The 19553-nt window shown below is 38.1% G+C and overlaps 1 protein-coding gene across 1 annotated transcript; it reads left to right on the forward strand.

Annotated features, from left to right (window-relative positions):
* The first annotated feature begins 255 nt into the window (after positions 1–255).
* LOC108319991 (uncharacterized) lies at positions 256–2619 on the forward strand. Its single transcript, XM_052879094.1, has 3 exons — positions 256–1075; positions 1232–1767; positions 1828–2619. Exons 1-3 carry the CDS (start codon positions 256–258, stop codon positions 2617–2619), a joined length of 2148 nt encoding a protein of 715 aa, XP_052735054.1.
* The last annotated feature ends 16934 nt before the right edge of the window (positions 2620–19553 follow it).

Consider the following 19553-nt stretch of genomic DNA (forward strand, 5'->3'; position numbering starts at 1 on the left):
GCCACCCTGATGCAACAAAATCAGAGTGCCATGCAGAGTTTGGAAGCTTCTCGTGTCAACGCTGAAACCACACAAAGACAACTGATGGAGATCCTTGCTGCCACTAGAGGTACGCCTTGAGCTTCTTCTTCAAACGCCACCCAATCTGCTGCCCAACCAAATTCTGAGTGGAGTTTGGAGAGTTTCCTTCAGCATCACCCTGCTAAATTCAGTGGGAAGTGTCTCCCGGACGAAGCTGACCAGTGGCTGAGGGACATGGAACGAATTTTCAACGCCAAGAGATGTCCGGATGAGAACCGCTTGGCGTATTCAGAGTACTTGCTAACTGATGAAGCGAGCCACTGGTGGGCGAGCGCGAGAGCCATTCTAACGGACGCTCAACAACCAATCAATTGGGAAGTGTTCAGAAACAAATTTTATGAGGAATACTTCCCTGACAGCGTTTGTTTTGCCAAGGAGGTAGAGTTTTTGCAACTCGTTCAAGGTGGTATGTCTGTTTCAGAGTACACCAACAAGTTTAAACACCTTGTCAGATTCAATACAATGGCCACTAGTGAGGAGTGGCAGTGCAGGAAATTCGAGAACGGTTTGCGCGGTGATCTGAAGGTTGTGATTTCCAGCTTGTGTATCCGAACGTTCCCTGCTATGGTTGAAAGAGCTAAGGTGTTAGAGAAGAACTTGGCAGAGGCGGAAAGGCACAAGAAACAGCAAACAGTAAGGGGGCCGATCGTCTCAAGGGGAAATGTGAATCAGAGAGGCTCCCCTTACGCTCGTCCAACAACCAACACGAGTGGATCTCAAGCTTTGGTTCCTGCCGGACAGTCTGGGCAGCAAAGTAACGTTATATGTTACCAGTGTGGAGGACCCCATTATCGTTCGTCATGCCCTCAACTAGTGGGAGGAAAATATTGCACTCAATGTAGAAGAAATGGACATCTGGAGAACGAGTGCAACATGGGCGGACGCGCTGTGATGAGACCGCCGAACGCTGGAAGGAACCAGCAAGGTAGAGGTGGTCGAGCTCAAGCTGTTGGGCGTGTATATGCAATTACTGGGGCGGAAGCAGCGAGTTCAGGTACACTTATCACCAGCACGTGCTTGTTATATGGAATGCAATGTTGTGTATTGTTTGATTCGGGGGCAACACACTCCTTCATATCGAAGGCGTGCGTTGATAAGTTGGGGATAGTTGAGAGCGAGATGCATTTTGATTTGGTGGTGTCAACACCAGCTGCGGGTGAAGTTAGGACGTCTACCATGTGTGTTAGATGTCCTATTGAGGTAGAAGGACGTAGGTACAAGGTGAATCTCATCTGTTTGCCTCTCAAAGACTTAGAAGTAATTCTGGGAATGGATTGGCTAAATACCAATCGCGTTCTCATAGATTGTGGAGCTAAGAGGTTAATTTTTCCTGAAGAAGATGAAGAGGAGTTGGGTGTGACGCTCGGTAAATTGAAAGAAGACATTATGGAGGGCGCGACTTGTTTCTTGATCATGACGCATGAAGACAGAGAGAGTGCGGATGAGAATTTTGAGCGTTCGTCCAATAAGTGCACTGAAGGACGAATGGTTGTGGACGAATTCCAGGATGTCTTTCCAGAAGAGATCCCTGGACTACCTCCTGTGCGTGAGGTTGAATTCACCATTGATTTGGTGACCACGGCAGCCCCTATATCTGTTCAACCATACCGTATGGCGCCTGCAGAGTTGGTTGAACTCAAGAAGCAGATTGAAGAACTTATGGATAAACAATTCATCAGACCGAGTGTATCACCCTGGGGAGCGCCTGTGCTCTTAGTGAAGAAGAAGGATGGCAGCTCTCGGTTATGTATAGACTACAGGCAATTGAACAAGCTGACCATCAAGAACAAAGACCCGTTGCCAAGGATTGATGACTTGTTGGATCAACTGCATGGGGCAACGGTGTTCTCTAAGATTGATTTGCGTTCGGGATATCACCAAATCAGGGTGAAGGAGGACGACATCCAGAAGACTGCTTTCAGGTCGCGTTATGGACACTACGAGTATGTAGTGATGCCATTTGGAGTAACGAACACTCCTGCAGTGTTCATGGATTATATGAACCGCATCTTCTGGCCATACCTGGACAAGTTTGTGGTCGTTTTTATAGATGATATTCTCATCTACTCTAAGACGCAAGCTGAACATGAAGAACACTTGAGGGCAGTGCTGAGCGTGTTGAGGGAAAAGGAGTTGTATGCCAAACTGTCCAAGTGTGAATTCTGGATGAAGGAGGTGCAATTTCTGGGCCATATTGTGTCCGTTGGAGGGATCTCGGTAGATCCAGCAAAGGTACGTGCGGTTATGGAATGGGAACGTCCGCGTTCGGTCACGGAGGTGAGAAGCTTCGTTGGTCTTGCGGGCTACTATAGGCGTTTCATTGAAGGGTTTTCTAAGATAGTAGCACCACTGACTCAGCTCACCAGGAAAGATCAACCGTTCGCGTGGACTGACTTGTGTGAGGAACGTTTCCAGGAGCTGAAAGTCAAACTGACGAGCGCTCCAGTTTTAATCATTCCAGACACGTCCAAGCCCTTTGAAGTGTACTGCGACGCGTCTCATCAAGGGTTGGGCTGTGTGCTCATGCAAGAGAGATGAGCGGTAGCGTACGCGTCTCGTCAATTGAAGATTCATGAACGCAATTATCCAACGCACGACCTGGAATTGGCAGCGGTCGTTTTTGCACTGAAGATTTGGAGGCATTATCTATACGGATCAACATTCCAAGTCTTCAGTGATCACAAGAGCCTCAAGTATCTATTTGATCAAAAGGAGCTGAACATGAGGCAGAGGCGTTGGTTGGAGTTCTTAAAAGACTATGAGTTTGAGTTGCTCTATCATCCTGCGAAGGCCAATGTAGTGGCGGACGCTCTAAGCAGGAAGGCAGTGCATGTCTCTGTTATGATGGTGAAAGAGTTAAGTTTCGTGGAGAGCTTCAGGGATCTAAGGTTGCAGTTTGAGTTGGAACCGAACAACATCAAGTGCTGTAACCTTAGAATATCTAGCAACATATTTGAACGGATTAGAATGAAGCAACGTGAAGATGAAGAACTGGTGAAGATCTTAAGCGCGCTCAGTTCAGACAAAACCATGGAGTTCAATGTTGGGGCGGACGGCCTATTGCGTTACATGGATAGGACGTGCGTTCCTAATGATGGCGAGCTGAAACGGATCATATTGGAGGAAGCGCATCATAGTCGTCTTAGCATACACCCCGATATGGCTAAGATGTACCAAGATCTTAGGCTGTCGTTCTGGTGGTCTGGAATGAAGAGTGATGTCGCTCGCTTTGTGGCATCCTGTTTAACTTGTCAGCGTGCAAAGGCAGAACACCAACGACCAGGCGGGTTGCTTCAACAATTGGAAATTCCAGAGTGGAAGTGGGACAGCATTTCCATGGATTTTGTGACTCATCTACCACGCACAGTCAGGAATCATGACTCAATTTGGGTGATCGTGGATAGGTTGACTAAAAGCGCCCACTTCTTGGCCGTGAACCTGAAGATGTCCATGACAAATTTGGCCAAGTTATATATCAAGGAGATCGTTCGTCTTCATGGAGTACCTTCAAGCATTATTTCTGACCGAGATACGAGATTCACATCTCGGTTTTGGCAATCATTACAAGGCGAGTTGGGGAGCAAGCTGCAGATGAGTTCGGCCTATCATCCTCAGACGGACGGCCAATCGGAGCGAACAATCCAGACGTTGGAAGACTTGCTGAAGACGTGCGTCCTAGATCACTTAGGCGCATGGGATGAAGTCTTGCCACTGGTAGAATTCACGTACAACAATAGTTTTCAAGCTAGCATTGGAATGGCGCCGTTTGAAGCTCTCTATGGGAGGAAATGCCAAACGCCACTTTGCTGGTTCCAAGATGGAGGAAACGTGCTAACTGGACCTGAACTCATCCAGCAAACAACCGAGAAGGTTAAGTTGATCCAAGATAGGTTGAAGACGTCCTTGAGCAGGCAGAAATCCTATGCGGATAGAAGAAGAAGACCATTGGAGTTTGCTGCAGGAGATCACGTATTCTTGAGACTAAATCCGATCACTGGAGTAGGCAAAGTCGTTCGTCCAAAGAAGCTGTCTCCCAAGTTCATAGGGTCGTATCAAATTTTGAAGAAGATTGGACCAGTTGCTTATGAACTTGCGTTGCCTCCTCAACTATCAAATCTACACCCTGTCTTCCACGTTTCACAACTCAGAAAGTATATAGCCAATCCCTCTCATGTCTTGGAGCTGGAGAACATTCAACTGCGCCAAGATCGAACGTTGGAGTTACAACCAGTCCGCATTGAAGACGTTCGCACCAAGCTACACAAGAGAAAAGACGTTCGTTTGGTGAAGGTAGTGTGGGACGCTAAGACTGGAGATTCAACGTGGGAGGTGGAGAGTGCAATGAGGGACTTGTATCCACTCTTATTCACGGGTAAGTTCTAAATTTTCGAGGACGAAAATTTTTGTAGTTAGGGAGAATGTGAGACCCTTAAAAATTAGCATAAATTAATTCTGACATCCTCACCATTAATGCACGCCACATCACTTCTCAAGCCATTAAAACCCACTCCCAACTCTGATTTTCACCTCTCTACTGTGCGCAGAAAGCTGGGCCAAAATCATTTCTCTGGAAACATTAAAAACGCACCAATCTTTGCATGCAAGCACGCCACGTGTTGCGGAAGAAGTTTCCAAATCAGAGTTTGGGTGCAGGTGTCGGCTTGAGACACGTTCATTCAAACGAACGCGAGTTTGACAAAACCAGATTTTTCAGAAAACTCTCTCACCTGCACCATTCATCTTCTTCCTCACGAAAGCTCACCCCTTCATCTTCTCCAACTTCTCTCTAAACCCAGTAAACTTCTCTCTACTGTAACCTCTCATTTTCTTCTCCAAATCCCATTTCAGAACCATAGGAACGTTTCCAGAGACGCGGACGTTAGTTTGGACCGAACAGAATTTGATTCTAAGCTGGTAAGTTCCTTCCTCTAGTAGTTCGTTCATTAGGGTTTCATTCTAAACCATGTCTTCAGTTCATGCATGGACTGTTTCTGAGCAATCTCTGATTTTGGTGTTTAGATAAAGGGTTAGATTTAGTAGAAGGAACTTAAGTGGCTGTTGCGTATAGAAGAGCTGTAGTTGAACGTGTGGAAGTTATATTTTAGGGCGTACACTGCTATCCAGGTAAGGGAAGCTTATATGTTTAATTTATACTTGCATGTTGTGTAATCTGGATTGCATGTATTAAAAGCATGATGTTGGAGCTGTATGGATGACCACTGTTATGGAATATGATTTCTGATTTTGATTTATCTGTCATGAACGAGCACTGCTTGTATGTATTATATATGTTGTGGTGGTTTGAAATGTATGTTGATTTGATTATGTATGAACGGAGTATGGTTATTGTATAGTTGGAATGATTAAAATGTTGAGATCTGTATGATGATGATGTTTAAGGTGAATTAAATCTGGAATGAAAGTTATAAAGTTTATAAATTTGAAATCTGGAAAATTTTGCTAAGGTTGAGAAATCTGAAATTTAAAACACTTCCCTGTGATAAAAGACGCTCGTCATCGTACGGTCTTATACCGTTCGGTTTTCCTGGAAAATAACTTAGAATGGAATTCTTTCATTTGGAAAGAACTCTACTCGAGAACGAGCGTCCCCATTTGAGTGTTTGAGCGTTCGGTTCAACTCACTGTATATAAATATTTGAAACTTTATAAATACGTAAAGTTCGGCCTTATGTCGAGCGTTCGTCTTTGATAGCGTTCGGCCTTATGTCGAGCGTTCGTCTTTGATAGCGTTCGGCCTTATGTCGAGCGTTCGTCTTTGATAGCGTTCGGCCTTATGTCGAGCGTTCGTCTTTGATAGCGTTCGGCCTTATGTCGAGCGTTCGTCTCTGATAGCGTTCGGCCTTATGTCGAGCGTTCGTCTTTGATAGCGTTCGGCCTTAGGTCGAACGTTCGTCTTAAACGGCGCACGGTATTCTACCAAGCGTTCGTCCGAAATAGCGCTCGGTCTTATAACGAGCGTCCATTTTAAATCGCGCAAGGTTTCATATCAAGTGCTCGTACTAATTGAATAATTATTTGATAAAATAGCGTTCGTTCTAAAGTATTAGACATTCATTCTCCGTACGTCCGTTAAATCTCTGGCCTTAGTTTTCATTATGCAACCACCTTCATTATTTGGACGTTCGTCCTACTTCTTCAATGGATTGAGCGTTCGTCATTTTTGACTCCTGAACCTAATGATGTAAAAGATGATGGAATATGATAAATTAAAGTGTGAACACTATGAGAACTGAATTTATGATATTGGATTTTGGACGAGCGTTCTAAGGAGGAACGTCTCAGATGTGTTAAATATTGAATTTGGTAAAGTATGAACATGGATAAGTTAAGCCTCGCGGTCCATCCTGATATTCCGTGATACTCCTCTTCAAGTAGAAGGGGGTAGTCATGTGTGGGAATGGCAGGAGGCCCTAGTCCTATTGAGTACTTTGGACAGATAGGGTTAACCTCGAGTGGCAGCTGTGAGATTAGATCAGTTACCACACCACTCGTGTGCAAGGACGCTTGTAACTACATGGTTCATACAGTCCGGACGGTCTGTCTTATATACGTATTTCTATGATTATTATTTGATAAGTTATATGTTGTATGTGTAAATCGAAATGTAAATGTATGTGTTAATTGTATAAATTAAATATTATAAGCTTACCCTTGCATTTCCATTGTGTTGTCCCCTGTCCATGTACGTTCGTCTTGTCTTGCAATGATCATCCGTGTGGATGTGAGCAGATGGCAGTGCATCTCTTGAAGAAATGCTGGAAGAAGAAAATTTGGAAGATGCAAATCTGGTGAAAGTGGAAGTAAAGGCCAAACTAGTATAGCGCTCGTTAGATTAGTATTGTAAATGATAGCGTAGTTTGAACGTTCGACTAAATGTTTTGTAAAGCCGTTCGTCCTATGTATCTCTGTTTCTGTTTGATCGTACGCTATTTTTGTATTCAAGCTGTTCGGTTTTTGAACTCTGGTTTATTAATGTAAAGACTGTTTACTGTTTACTGTTAATTGTAGTTAATTCTCAATTATGGTAATTACTATATTTTGGGATGTTACACATATTAATGCGAGAGAATATAGAACTTAAAATGTGGAAAGATATATATTGCAACTCGAAATATATATTTTCTTATGCACAAACATTTTCTCAATGTTGGAGCTCGACAGTAGTACCAGCGGTAACACATGATGAAGTTTGACAGTACCATTGACGACAGCACACGGTGAAGCTCGATGGTAGTACTTGTCGGTAGGACACATTGGGTCTCTTAGGGTCTTAAACATCTCGTGGGCTTTCTTAACCCTTTGATACTTCTCTTTAGCTTCTTTGAATGCTTGAGCTTGTATCTCTTTCAATATATCCAGACTTTCTAGGCATGATTTTAGAGTTGTGATTGCCATCAAAGTTCTTGCACTATTGTCTTTTATCACTGTCCCAACACCAAATTATCTTGCAATAATAAGTTAGTGAGAAAAAGGAAAACCAGATTGATTAAATGTGAAGTATATTAAAACTGAAATTATTGTTTCGTGCTCTAGCATTTTTCCCTTTTAAGCCTAGTATATAGTCTAGTAGACAATATCTTTGTTTTAGTTGATGTAGTTCTTTTAACAATTTTTGTTTCACAATTTCCAAGAAATAGTTTTATTTTTCCTTTAGAATGAGTTAGTATAGATACCATATTTTGATTCTTAGCAAGTAGATGGGTTAGTTTACATACAACTCTATATTGATGAAATGAATTTTCTTAGTTAGTTTAATTGTAGTTTATGTTTTTGTAATTGAATTCTGAAGTCAAGTGAATTTTCTTTTAGTTATAGTCTAGTAGCCTAGTTAAATCCTACAATTTTAGTTTTTAGGTTTAATACCCTATTTTGTCCTCAGTTTAGCTTGAAAATGTCAAATTAGTCCATCCTTTAAAAAGTGCGTCAACTACGTCCTTACTTAATAAAATTTATATAAATGAAATCCTTTCCATTAAATACGTACAAACAACGTTAATTATTTTTCTCTCTTCTACTTTTTCTGTTTTTTCTGTGCAACGCAACAACTTTTTCTCTCTCTTCTACTATTATTCTTCTCTCTCGTCTACCCATTGTAAATAAACAATCCCATCACCCAAGTTTCATATGGAATAGAAACAAACAAGACCACTATATTCAAATTGAAGGAGATACATAATATATATATACCTGCAAGGAAATTCCTCTGGTTGTTCTCAACATTGATACCGAAAGCAAAGAAATTTAGATTGGAGGTTGCATTGATGGCAATTGGGTAAGCTACTAGGATTACAAATACATCGTCTTCAGACAACTCAACTCTATATCTCTGCACTTCCAAGCTTTCCTCTTACTGCTGATTGCTTAGGCCAACAAGTTCAATATTTACTTCTCCTTCATTAATCACCATTATCACTATGGCCTTAGAATTGTAGTGTGGCAAAAGAAGGCCTCCCTGAATTTTTTAAGAAAGAAACCATTATTAATTAGGGTCTCAGTACTAAGATTTTCTAATTATGAAGAAAGTGAATAGTAGAAATCAATTGCTGAGTTTGTCCATGTGGTTTTCCTTTGTATTACCTTTTTCATATCCACAGAACTGATGAAGACGTCCAAGTCCTTAAGTTGGGGGTTTTTCTCTAGGGTCATCTCATACCACCTTTCAAATTTGTTTGAGTAGATGGGTTTGCTGTTTCTCAGGTTGAATGGTTCATCTTGGGAGGAGAGTTCTTTCCTTGAACTAGATTTGGCATGTTTCATCAGTTCCTGAATCTATTCCCTTTTAAGTTCTACAATCACTCCTTCTTCCTGACTCTCTTCCCCTTGTTTCAAGTGCATGCTGAGTACGTGTTGGTTTGCCTTGCTTTTGTCATACATGGACGCCGCATCTCGATCATCCAGTGCGATTTTCGTCTCTATTTTGTGAACGTGGACATGGTTTCTGAAAGGATACAGTGCTTTTTTGTTGTCTTTACATCAGTCTCATTTCTTTCGATTAATTTTTCTTGCCATGAAACCGTGGATGAATTTACTGATTGTGTTATATGTGGCTATTTACAGTTCCACAAAAAGAGAATAACTCATGTCGTGGAAGAGAGAGAAGAAGAGTAGAAGAGAGAAAAAAAGCTGCTGCGTTGCACAGAAAAAAAAACAGAAAAAGTAGAAGAGAGAGAAAAATAATTAACGTCGTTTGTACGGATTTAACGGAAGGGATTTCATTGATATAAATTTTATTAAGTAAGGACGTAATTGACGCACTTTTTAAAGGATGGACTAATTTGACATTTTCGAGCTAAACTGGGACAAAATAGGGTATTAAACCTAGTTTTTAATAACTAGAAAGATATAGTTGTAGTTTAGTTCAGTTAATTGTAGTTTGTTTAAAAAAATCAGATCTAGTTAGAAGTAGGTAGTTAATTTTTATATTGTTCTATTTTATTGCAGTACTTTTAGGTTAGTGTAGGGGCATTTTTAGATTTTGGTTTTACAATTAGAGAGTAGATAATTTTGGGAATGGTTTATAATGGTACAGGAATAGAGCATTTTATTGATTATGAATGTTAGTAATGATAATCTTTTGTTTTAGCATTTGGATGGAGGTTTAGGAAAATTTTAAAATTTTCTGCATATTAGAGCATTCTATTGATCATGAATGTTAGTATTTTCAGATTGTGAAAGAATAATTGATTGAATAGAAAAAATGTAGAGATAATGGAATGTAGAGAAAAAATGGAGAAAGTGGAATGTGGAAGTAGTAGTTGGAAGAAGTGTTATAGTTGTCTTTAGTTGTGGTAGATGTTGTCTTGTATCAAATGATAAAGTACGTGGATATTTATAGATGTATAGATTATTTTAGAACATGTTATCCACAATTTACGTGGAATGTCATAGATTCTTACCTATGTAGAATGTTCTTGATTTTATCTTCCTATCTTAGGCTTTTCTACAATATTTTAGAATTTGTATTACATTTCAATTCTTCTTTCTTACGAATTTCTACATTCTTCTAGAATTTGCATTACACTTTAATACTTCTCCTTAAGGAAAATTCGGTAACTCCAAGCATAATGCATATTAGTTCAAATCTTGGTCTTGGTAATGCCTTTATAAAAATATTTTCAATTTGATCTTTTTCCTCCATTGCCTTGACTCATACCTCTTGTTCTTATGCTTCTTCATAATTGTTAGGCTCAATCATGGCCATATTGCAAGTTTAATATATGTCTACCAAAGATCTTACTCGTCTTGGACTGGATTCAAGTGAAGAATCTTGTTATTGTGGGGGTTGGTGAAAGCGTATCTAACTTTTCTGCCTCTTCTCGAGTTTCTTTTTGAAATTGTTGCATTGGAACTAAAATTTTGCTTTTAACAACTTTTTGGAGTGGAAGAAAGCCATCAGCTAAAGACCTAAACTACTTCATCCCAAAAAGTGTTAGGCATACTTTTCTCTTTTCATAACTATGTGATTCTTTCTCTCTGACACACCATTTTGTTGTGGAGTAAATATGACTATAAGTTATCACTTCGAAGTAATTTTATCTGTTTTCCACTTTGCTTCTCATCAAGGGCCTTGAATTTCTTGAATACTTTGAAGACTTCTGACTGTGCCTTTAAGAAATAGACCCGTGTCATTCTAGAGAATTCATCAATGAAGATGATGAAATACCTGTTGTTGTGATGTAAAAACGTTCTCATCGGTCCGCAAACATCGGTATGAATAAACTCCAATGAGTCTTTTGCTATCTATGCTTTGTTTGTCAAGAATGGTAATCGATGTTGTTTGGCGAGGAGACATCCTTCACATGATTTATTATTCTCCTTTAAGCATGGAAGATCTCTCATCGTGTTTTTCTGATATAGAAGCTTTAAGGCATGTGTGTTGAAGTGGACAAATCTCCTATGCCAAAGCCATGAGTCATCAACTTTTGCCTTCATGGAAATATTAGTTACAGGATTGAAGCTTATAGAAAAGCTTATATTTCTATTCTATATTTTTACTTGGCCAATTTCTATCATTTTATTGTCATAAATTTTGTGTGTGTCTCTCTCGGGCTGATTTTTAAACAGTAGGTTCCAAATGGATGGTTCTTTATCCTAACTGTTCCGATTGTCAATCAGTGTTGTAGTTTGGGAGAAAAAAACCTTGCATCAGTAGCTCTATTTTGGAGAAGTTGTAGAATGTGATGAGAATTAGAGAATGAGTGGAAGATGGAATGAATAAGAGTGTGTGTGGATAATGAGCATGAGACATGGGAGATTAGTCTACTTGTTGTACCTACTAAATCCTTGTTCTATTTGCAGATAAGTGCTCTCTTTGGCATTGGTTGTTGGAAAGAGAGTGGTGACTCCCTTTGGCATTGGTTGTTGAAAAGAGGGGGATATCTCTTTGGCATTGGTTGTTGAAAAGGGGATGACTCTCTTTGGCATTGGTTGTTGAAAAGAGAGTGCTTACTCCCTTTGCCATTAGTTGTTGAAAAGGGAGGGATATTTCCTTTGACATTGGTTGTTGAAAAGGAAATGACTCTCTTTGGCATTGGTTGTTGAAAGAGAGTGGCATTCTCTTTGGAAAGTAATTGTGGAAAAGAGAACGAGATTTAAGTGGTGAATCTTCTTTGGTGAGAGGGATAGATGTTCTGCCTTGTGTGATAGGAGAACAGGTCTGAAGCCAAAAGAAGAATAACTCTAGTGTATCTGTATGGGGAATCTACAAATTTGACTGTAGGAGCGGCGGTAGTGAGTAAGTTAAGGTACAAAAGTGTGACTAAGTCTTGCCATGATGCAGTTCATGGTTTGGTGATGCTCATGGTGTGATTCATGATTTGGATAACCATGATGGTGGTTTATCTATGATGATGATCATGGTATCTGACACGCTCTAAGTTATGCTATGTTGATAGTGATTGTAGAAATGTCTAGGTCTTATTTCCCAACCAAAAGCGGGGGTGAGGGGGGGGGGGGGGGGGGGGGGGGGGTGAATTGGTTTTTATTAAAAAAATATGTTCTTTTGAAAATATTTTGCACGTTGTTGAAACACAAGGAAATAAAGATTGAAATGCAATAAAAGAAGTTAAGGGTTAGAAAGACAAAAACAATATTTTTATACTGGTTCAGCCTCAATGCATATATCTAGTCCCTTTCAATCAACCTAAGATTGAAAGTCTCTTCAGTATAAAGATTGAGTTATATAGCAAGCATTATAGAGACCAACTATCAATGTAATCTCCTCTCCAACTCACAATCTAATATAGAAAAATACAATACAGAAAGAACAATCTTCTTTCTGCAGAACATCCTTTGAGACACCTCTCAAAGATCCAAAACCTTATGTCCTCTTCTTGGCCACCGAAAACAGGGAATCCTCAATCCTTAGATTGCAAAAACAACAAACTGATTCGGTATAAAACACCTCAGAGTGTGGATGATGATCAAACAATGATAACCACACAGAAAATCCTTCAAGAATCCTTAAGATCTTGCAAACTAGCATTTCTTGATTCTTGGAGTATGAGCACACATGCAAAATCTTTCTCAACTCACTTTTATCAGACATTAAAGATCAGATGTTCAAAAGTTCTCTGTGCAGAGCGCTATGCGCAATATATAGTTTTTCTCAAGTTTGACACATATTAATCGATTACAAAACTAATGTAATCGGTTAAGCAATTATCACTACTACACCAAAATTACATTAGAACATATTTAACAGATTATGCATTTAATTTAATTGATTGCACAAATATCATAAGTCAAAACAATTCAAAATATGACCGTTATGTTAGTTAAGACTTATTATGAAAACAATTTTCAGTGTGCATAGAGTTTAACCAGTTAAGAAAACCGTGTAATCGGTTAAGTATAACACTTAAGCAATTTTGAAAACATTTTCATTTGAAAACTCATCACAACACTCAGCAATTAAATGTTAGGAAAGGCACAAGTTTTAATTGATTATACATATAATGTAATGGGTTAAAACTTGTTGTTTGGTACACTTAAAAAGCATTTTTTGATATTTGATGAATCTAATTGATTACATAAATACTGTAATCGATAACTTCATATAGATATGTATTGGGCAAAAAGTTTTAACATATAGACCCAGGAATATGCATACCAAAGATATAGAGTAATGTTTAACCACATTAAATATGCATCACAAGCAGTTCAAGCACAACCAAGCAAAAAAACGCAACTAAATATTTCATACAAATATGTATTGTGCAAGCAGTTTTAACATATAGACCCATGAATATGCTTACCACAGATATAAAGTAATGTATAACCATATGTATCACAAGCAATTCAGGCATAACCAAGCAAATAAACACAACTAAACATTTCAGTTGTTGTGCAAGAAACTATTAAAACTGTTTTGTTGTTGTCATCATCAAAAACACACAAGGGTTTGGGTTTAGCTTTCACATAGCTCCCTCTATCAACAATCTCCCCCTTTTTTGATGATGCACAACTAGAAATTGTTTTTCCAGTTCCTTCTCATTTACTTATTTACTTCTCATTTACTTCTCCCCCTTTGGACATTAGCATAAAAGATACAAAGTAATAGGAAATTAAGTGCATAAATAGATACATCAATATAACTTTCTTACAGACCAATTGCTGCAATTGATGCTCCCCTATCATTATGCAGTAGCTATTTTCAAGCATTTGAACCACAATATTTATTCCAGTGTCAAATTTAAAAGACAAAATAATTAACACATTATAGTCTAATCAATGTAATAGATCATGAATGGCATAAAAAATTTCAAGCAGTAGATGTATTAACATGTATCAAAGTAAGGATATTGTTTGATGCCATTGTATTATCATGTTCAATTATTCAGAATACTCAAATATTATGTACAATGGATATGAAGTTAAGAGTATTAGAATGCATGAATTCATTTATTAGTAAAAAGAATGATTCAGTATAATGGTTCAACAGTAATGAGAATCAAACCACATTCTAGACTGTTAATCGATTTCACTGACAGTTTAATCGATTAACTTCTGTAGAGTAATTGATAAATAATTTCATACCACTAGTATGTTCATGTAGTCCTTTCAACTTTTGTAATAAACCTGCAAATCACAACTTTCTCAACTCTATTGAGGGTTAGTCCAGTAATACAACATAGTTTGTGATGCAAGGTGAATCATCAATTAGTATGAGTATGCAATTATATATATGATAGTAAAATAACAGTTTGCACTCATATAATATGATTATTCAATCACATTCATCCAATCAATCAAGTAATCAATTTAATCTGTTAGAATAAGATTTGATCTAAAACATTTCATTCCATTCAATATAGAAAATACACAAATAATAAAGTTTAAGCATAGAAGGCTTTATAGCCAATATTACATTCATTCCAAAATAAAACATCAAAGAAAAATAACCAAAAGAGACTCCAAAACTTAGACTCTAATTCCTATTCCGAGTCAGATATCTTTATGCAGTCTTCATCTATTTGGACTTCTTTTTCATTTTTAGAATCATCTTCAGATGTTCCCCCAAATGCATTGATTTTCAGTGCACAGTTCAGCTGCCTATGCAAACCAGACAATGATTTTTGCACCCTAGAGAGCTTGATATCTTGTTTCTTAAACATTTCCATCATAAATTTTTCAAACTCAGATTGAGGCTTGAAACAGTAACTAGATTTATCAACACGTAAAGGCTCAACCTCTTCCATCACATGTATATGTTCTTCCTTGAATGACCAGCATTTTTCATCCTTTCTAAGTCCCATATGATGCAATACAAGTTTCTCAATCATGCTTTTCTTTGAGCATCCTAAAGTCACTTCATTTTGCGATATCAACACCATGATGTCTTAGTATCCGGCTAATGAAAACAACATAAGGGAGGTGGTATACCTTTTGCCTGGTGATTTTAGTCATCTGGTCTCTTATCACCGAAATCCAGTTTATAGGTACTTTTGCCCGCAAGGCATGAAACAGAAATACATCCTCAATGGTGAGTTGTGCATGATTTCCTCCTCTAGGTAACATAATCCACGCAATTACAAAAGCACATAGAAGCTCATCCCTTCTTAATCCACCAACCCTAAAGAGAGTGAACTCTCTTGGTTCTTTGTAAATTGCCATTTTGTTGATCCCAAAAATACCTATGTGATACTTAATTCCTGCTGGATGAAATCCTGATATAGTTTTGCACACAGCTTCATCAATGTAGACATCAACTCCTTTCACCCATGAATAATTGATATCATTTTCAACCCTTAAGTTTACATAGAACACTTTTACCAAGTCAAGGTAGTAGTCACGGTCCATTTCAACGAACTTAGCTAGACCTTGGTAAATCAGCCACTCCTGAAATATGAATCCTTCATTACAGAAGAAAAGAAGACTCAGAAATTTATGCTTGATTACTTCTTTGAATCCCTAGAAGCATATGAAATCACTTTGCTTCTCCTCATCACTAATCCATCCAGTGGGATTTGTTTGCCTTTTAACCGGTGCTTCCCATTTTCCATGACGAGATGATGAAGAAGCCATCACAAAATTATGGTTTCATAGAGATACTTGAGCATAGATAGGGTTTTAGAAATAGAGTGATAGAATTGTGCAACTTATTAGCACATGAACACCTCTTCTGAATGACCTAATTGATTAAGTTGAGGAGAGGCCCATGTTGAAAATTTAACGTCTAAAAGGCCTAGTGCTCTACCTTAATCGATTTTATTAGTTTCTGAATCAATTAAACTGTAACCAATGTCAGATTTTTTAAAATACAAAGATACTAATATAGGTTTAATTGATTACATTACTAACATAATCGGTTAAAATTCGTGAAAACATATTTTCAACCAATATAAATACAAATAAGCATAGAACAATCACACACATCAATATGAATGGTACAGATAAGAATGATGCATGAATTTGACGCAATTAAGATACTGTTACCACATGTAATACTCAAGAGATGAATGATTTGTTCTTTAAAAGCATCATAAGATTTTGAAGCAGGTACCCATATGAATTTGGGTCCTTTTGAGTTAGTGACTGGCTTCTTGGGAATCCATTTTTAATTTTCCCTTTGGAACACCAATCCTTTTGTAGTATCAAGACTTGGAAATATGTCCAATAGTATTGCAGTAAAAACAAGTAAGAGAAGAAGGTTTACAAAGATTAGAAAACTTATAAGCATTAATTTTATTGCTTTTATTGGTATATCCTATGTGTTCAAATAGAATGACTCAATTTCTCACACCAAGAGCGGTGTGAATTGGTGAAGTATAAAATTTAAAACTTTCAAAATCTTTTACACCGAAAGAGATTCCTTTATACTTTTCTTGAAACGCAAGTTAAAAGATTTTCAATGCAGCGGAAATTTAATCGAATGCGTGTAAAGTATAATCGATTGAATGTAACAAAGTAGGGATAGAAAGATCAAACGCTGAGCTTTTATACTGGTTCGACCAATCCTATATCCAGTGTCCTTCCAACCACAGGAAGCCAATGCACTATAATGATCAAGGTGTTTACAACAAGATTTTTATAGAAACCGCACGTCAAAAATATAAAACACCTCTCTAACCCTCTAATCAAACTATAGGCAATATACAAAAGACTAGTAGCAAGAATCTCCTCTCCTGTAGTCCAACCCCTTTGAGGCACCCTGAAAGTCAAGAACATAGCACGTCCTTCTTCCTATAATCACAACAGGAAACTCAACTTAATCTTCAGCAAATTGTAGAACCTGATCTTGCAGTAGACACCCAAATGTGCAGATAGATTAGACTTTGAAAACTTAGCAATTCTTGCTCTTCAAGACTCACAATTATTTGATCACCATGGTCAAACTAGTTTCTTGAAGCTTTTTCTCTTTTTGTAAACTTATCACTTTTCTGCAAAAGAATATGAAAATGTTAGAATCACAAAAGTCTCTTACAAAAATAAAATTCGCGTTAATATATAGATGAGCTCGTATCAGACACAACATACTCGACTTTGCTACTAATGCAGTTGAATACACCAATTCAGTTACAACAGATAGTAGCAGTCAAAGCACTTAATTGAATTCACAATTAATGCAGTCGAATAGCATTTAATGCTTGGTCAACACATTTAAAAATATAGCCGTTGTAACAGTTATATCAAGCATTAACAAATTTCAAAACAATAACAAACTTAATCGAATACATATCGCATGCAATCGATTATGCAACAATGTTATGCAAAATTTTGAAAACTTTTCTCTTTGAAAAACTCTCACAGCACACTTCAAAAGGTTTGTGCAAATACAAGAGTTTTAATCGATTCACCCAGTAATGTAATTGATTTTAAACTATTGTTTTGCCACACATTTAAAGTTCAACATTAGTGCTAGTGGTTTTTTTATCCAAAAACATGTGTCATGCATTCATGTATAAAATCACATATATAACACAATGAAATGAAATGAACAACACAATGATCAATACAATCATGTTCTCATATACTCATATAACATGTAAGCATAGAACATGTAATACATAAAACACATGTGTTATTAATTATGTGTTGTCATCATCAAAAACTCAGATATTACTGAGATGGTGGGTTCAGCTAAACCAGTGCTCCCCTTATCGATAGTTTCAACATTATGCTTTGTTTGTTAATTACTCTTCTTTGAGATCCTAGAACAACTTCTAAGTTTCATCTCCCAAGAGTAAATTTTGATAGTGTGCTTGTTTAGTAATTAATATTTTCTAGATGAGAAAGACAATCACTACAAAAAAGAAGGACATTACCGAAGGCCAAAAGCCCTCGGAAAAAGCCCAAAACCGTCGGTAGAAGACATTTACAGACGGCTTATCGACGACCAAAAAGCCCTCGGTATTACCCTTGTCGCTAACATTTATCGAGGGCTTTCGCCCTTCGGTAATTACCGAAGGGCAGAAGCCTTCGGTAATTTCTGAAGGGCAAAAGCCTTCGGTAATCAGCGAACGTGGGTATTTACCGAAGGGCAAAAGCCTTCGGTAAGTTCGAGGGAGATGTCAGAGACATTTGTATTTATTATGAAACCAACAACAGACAACAAACCTGCATATCAATTTTCATACACAAACAGACCTATATAACAATTTTCAAGCACATACACACCTGCATAATGTGCATCTCAAAGATGCAATCATTGATCAATAATATCCATAAAACATCCATTAATCCATAGAACATGTATTCATATTAATAACATATAACAATGTAACATAATGATGTTCTAAAATCCAAATCATCCAACTCATCTAACATCCAAATGATGTAAACTCCAAATGTTGTAATATCCAATTGTTTCTATAACAACTAATAACAAAATGAAACTAATACTGTAAATAGTTATCATCAGAGCCATCTTCATCATCCTGCTCCTCTATAGATGGTTGGACTGGTGTGGGTTGGACTAATGAGGGTTGGACTAATGAGTGTTGGACTGATGTGGGCTGCTGAGGGACAACGGGTGACGAGGAGGGTTGTGGCTAGGTCGGAGGGATATTGAATTCATCATGTGAAGTACCAAGCAACACTCTCATGACCAGGGCCTTAAAGTTTGTAAACTCTGCTCTCAAATCAGTGATCTCCTGGTCACGTTGCTGCAGGGCCTACGTGAGGCGGAGAACGACTTCGTCAGGAGTAGTGGTGGAAGAAGAAGGTTGGTGCTTCAGAGTACCTCCTCTCGATGCTGTATAGTTTGCAGCAAGTTGTCCTGCACCGTACACTCGTCCCTTTTTCTTCCCACCAACGATGTCGATCCAGCACTGTGTCCTACGGATGTCATCTTCTGCATTATTGGCGTCATCCGGTGTAGGAGTTGACTCATGTTCAGATCTAACCTGTGAAAGTCTCGTAGAAAAGTCTTCTTGTTGAAACATTAAAAGCAATGTTAGGGAATGATAGAATAACATAAATGAAAAATTAGTAATAGTAACAGTGTTATTTGCTTACATAAGTCTTCCGAGATCTTTCATCAACGAATTGATTAGTGCCCTTCCTTACATGAGTCTGTGCAAAGACCTCATCAACATGGACCGCCCGTCCCAAAGCTTGTGCCTATAACATAATTTAGAATTAGAAATGTACATATGAAATAGAAAATACATAACTTATATATGAAAGAAAAAGTGCAGTAATGAAATTATACCATACGAATGGCATGCTCATGAATGGTGATCGACCCACCAGTATGCAGGGTGTCACCCCTTTCAGATGCTCTGTTCCTCTGGGCTTTGGCACACTTATTGTGAAACTCTACTGTATTCCAATGAGCCAGTAAAGAGTTCCAAATTTGTTCACCCAGCCAGTAAGGGCACTGTCCTGCATTGCGGGCATCCCTAAACATCTCTGACAGCCGATGAGATGCTTTCATGTGGAAATTTCTGTGTATCTGACTTTCATGTTCAGGTTTCCACTGCACCTTCATCTGTAACAATAAAGAGAAC

This window comes from Vigna angularis, chromosome 6, assembly GCF_016808095.1.
Source record: "Vigna angularis cultivar LongXiaoDou No.4 chromosome 6, ASM1680809v1, whole genome shotgun sequence".
Classification (NCBI taxonomy): Eukaryota; Viridiplantae; Streptophyta; class Magnoliopsida; order Fabales; family Fabaceae; genus Vigna; species Vigna angularis.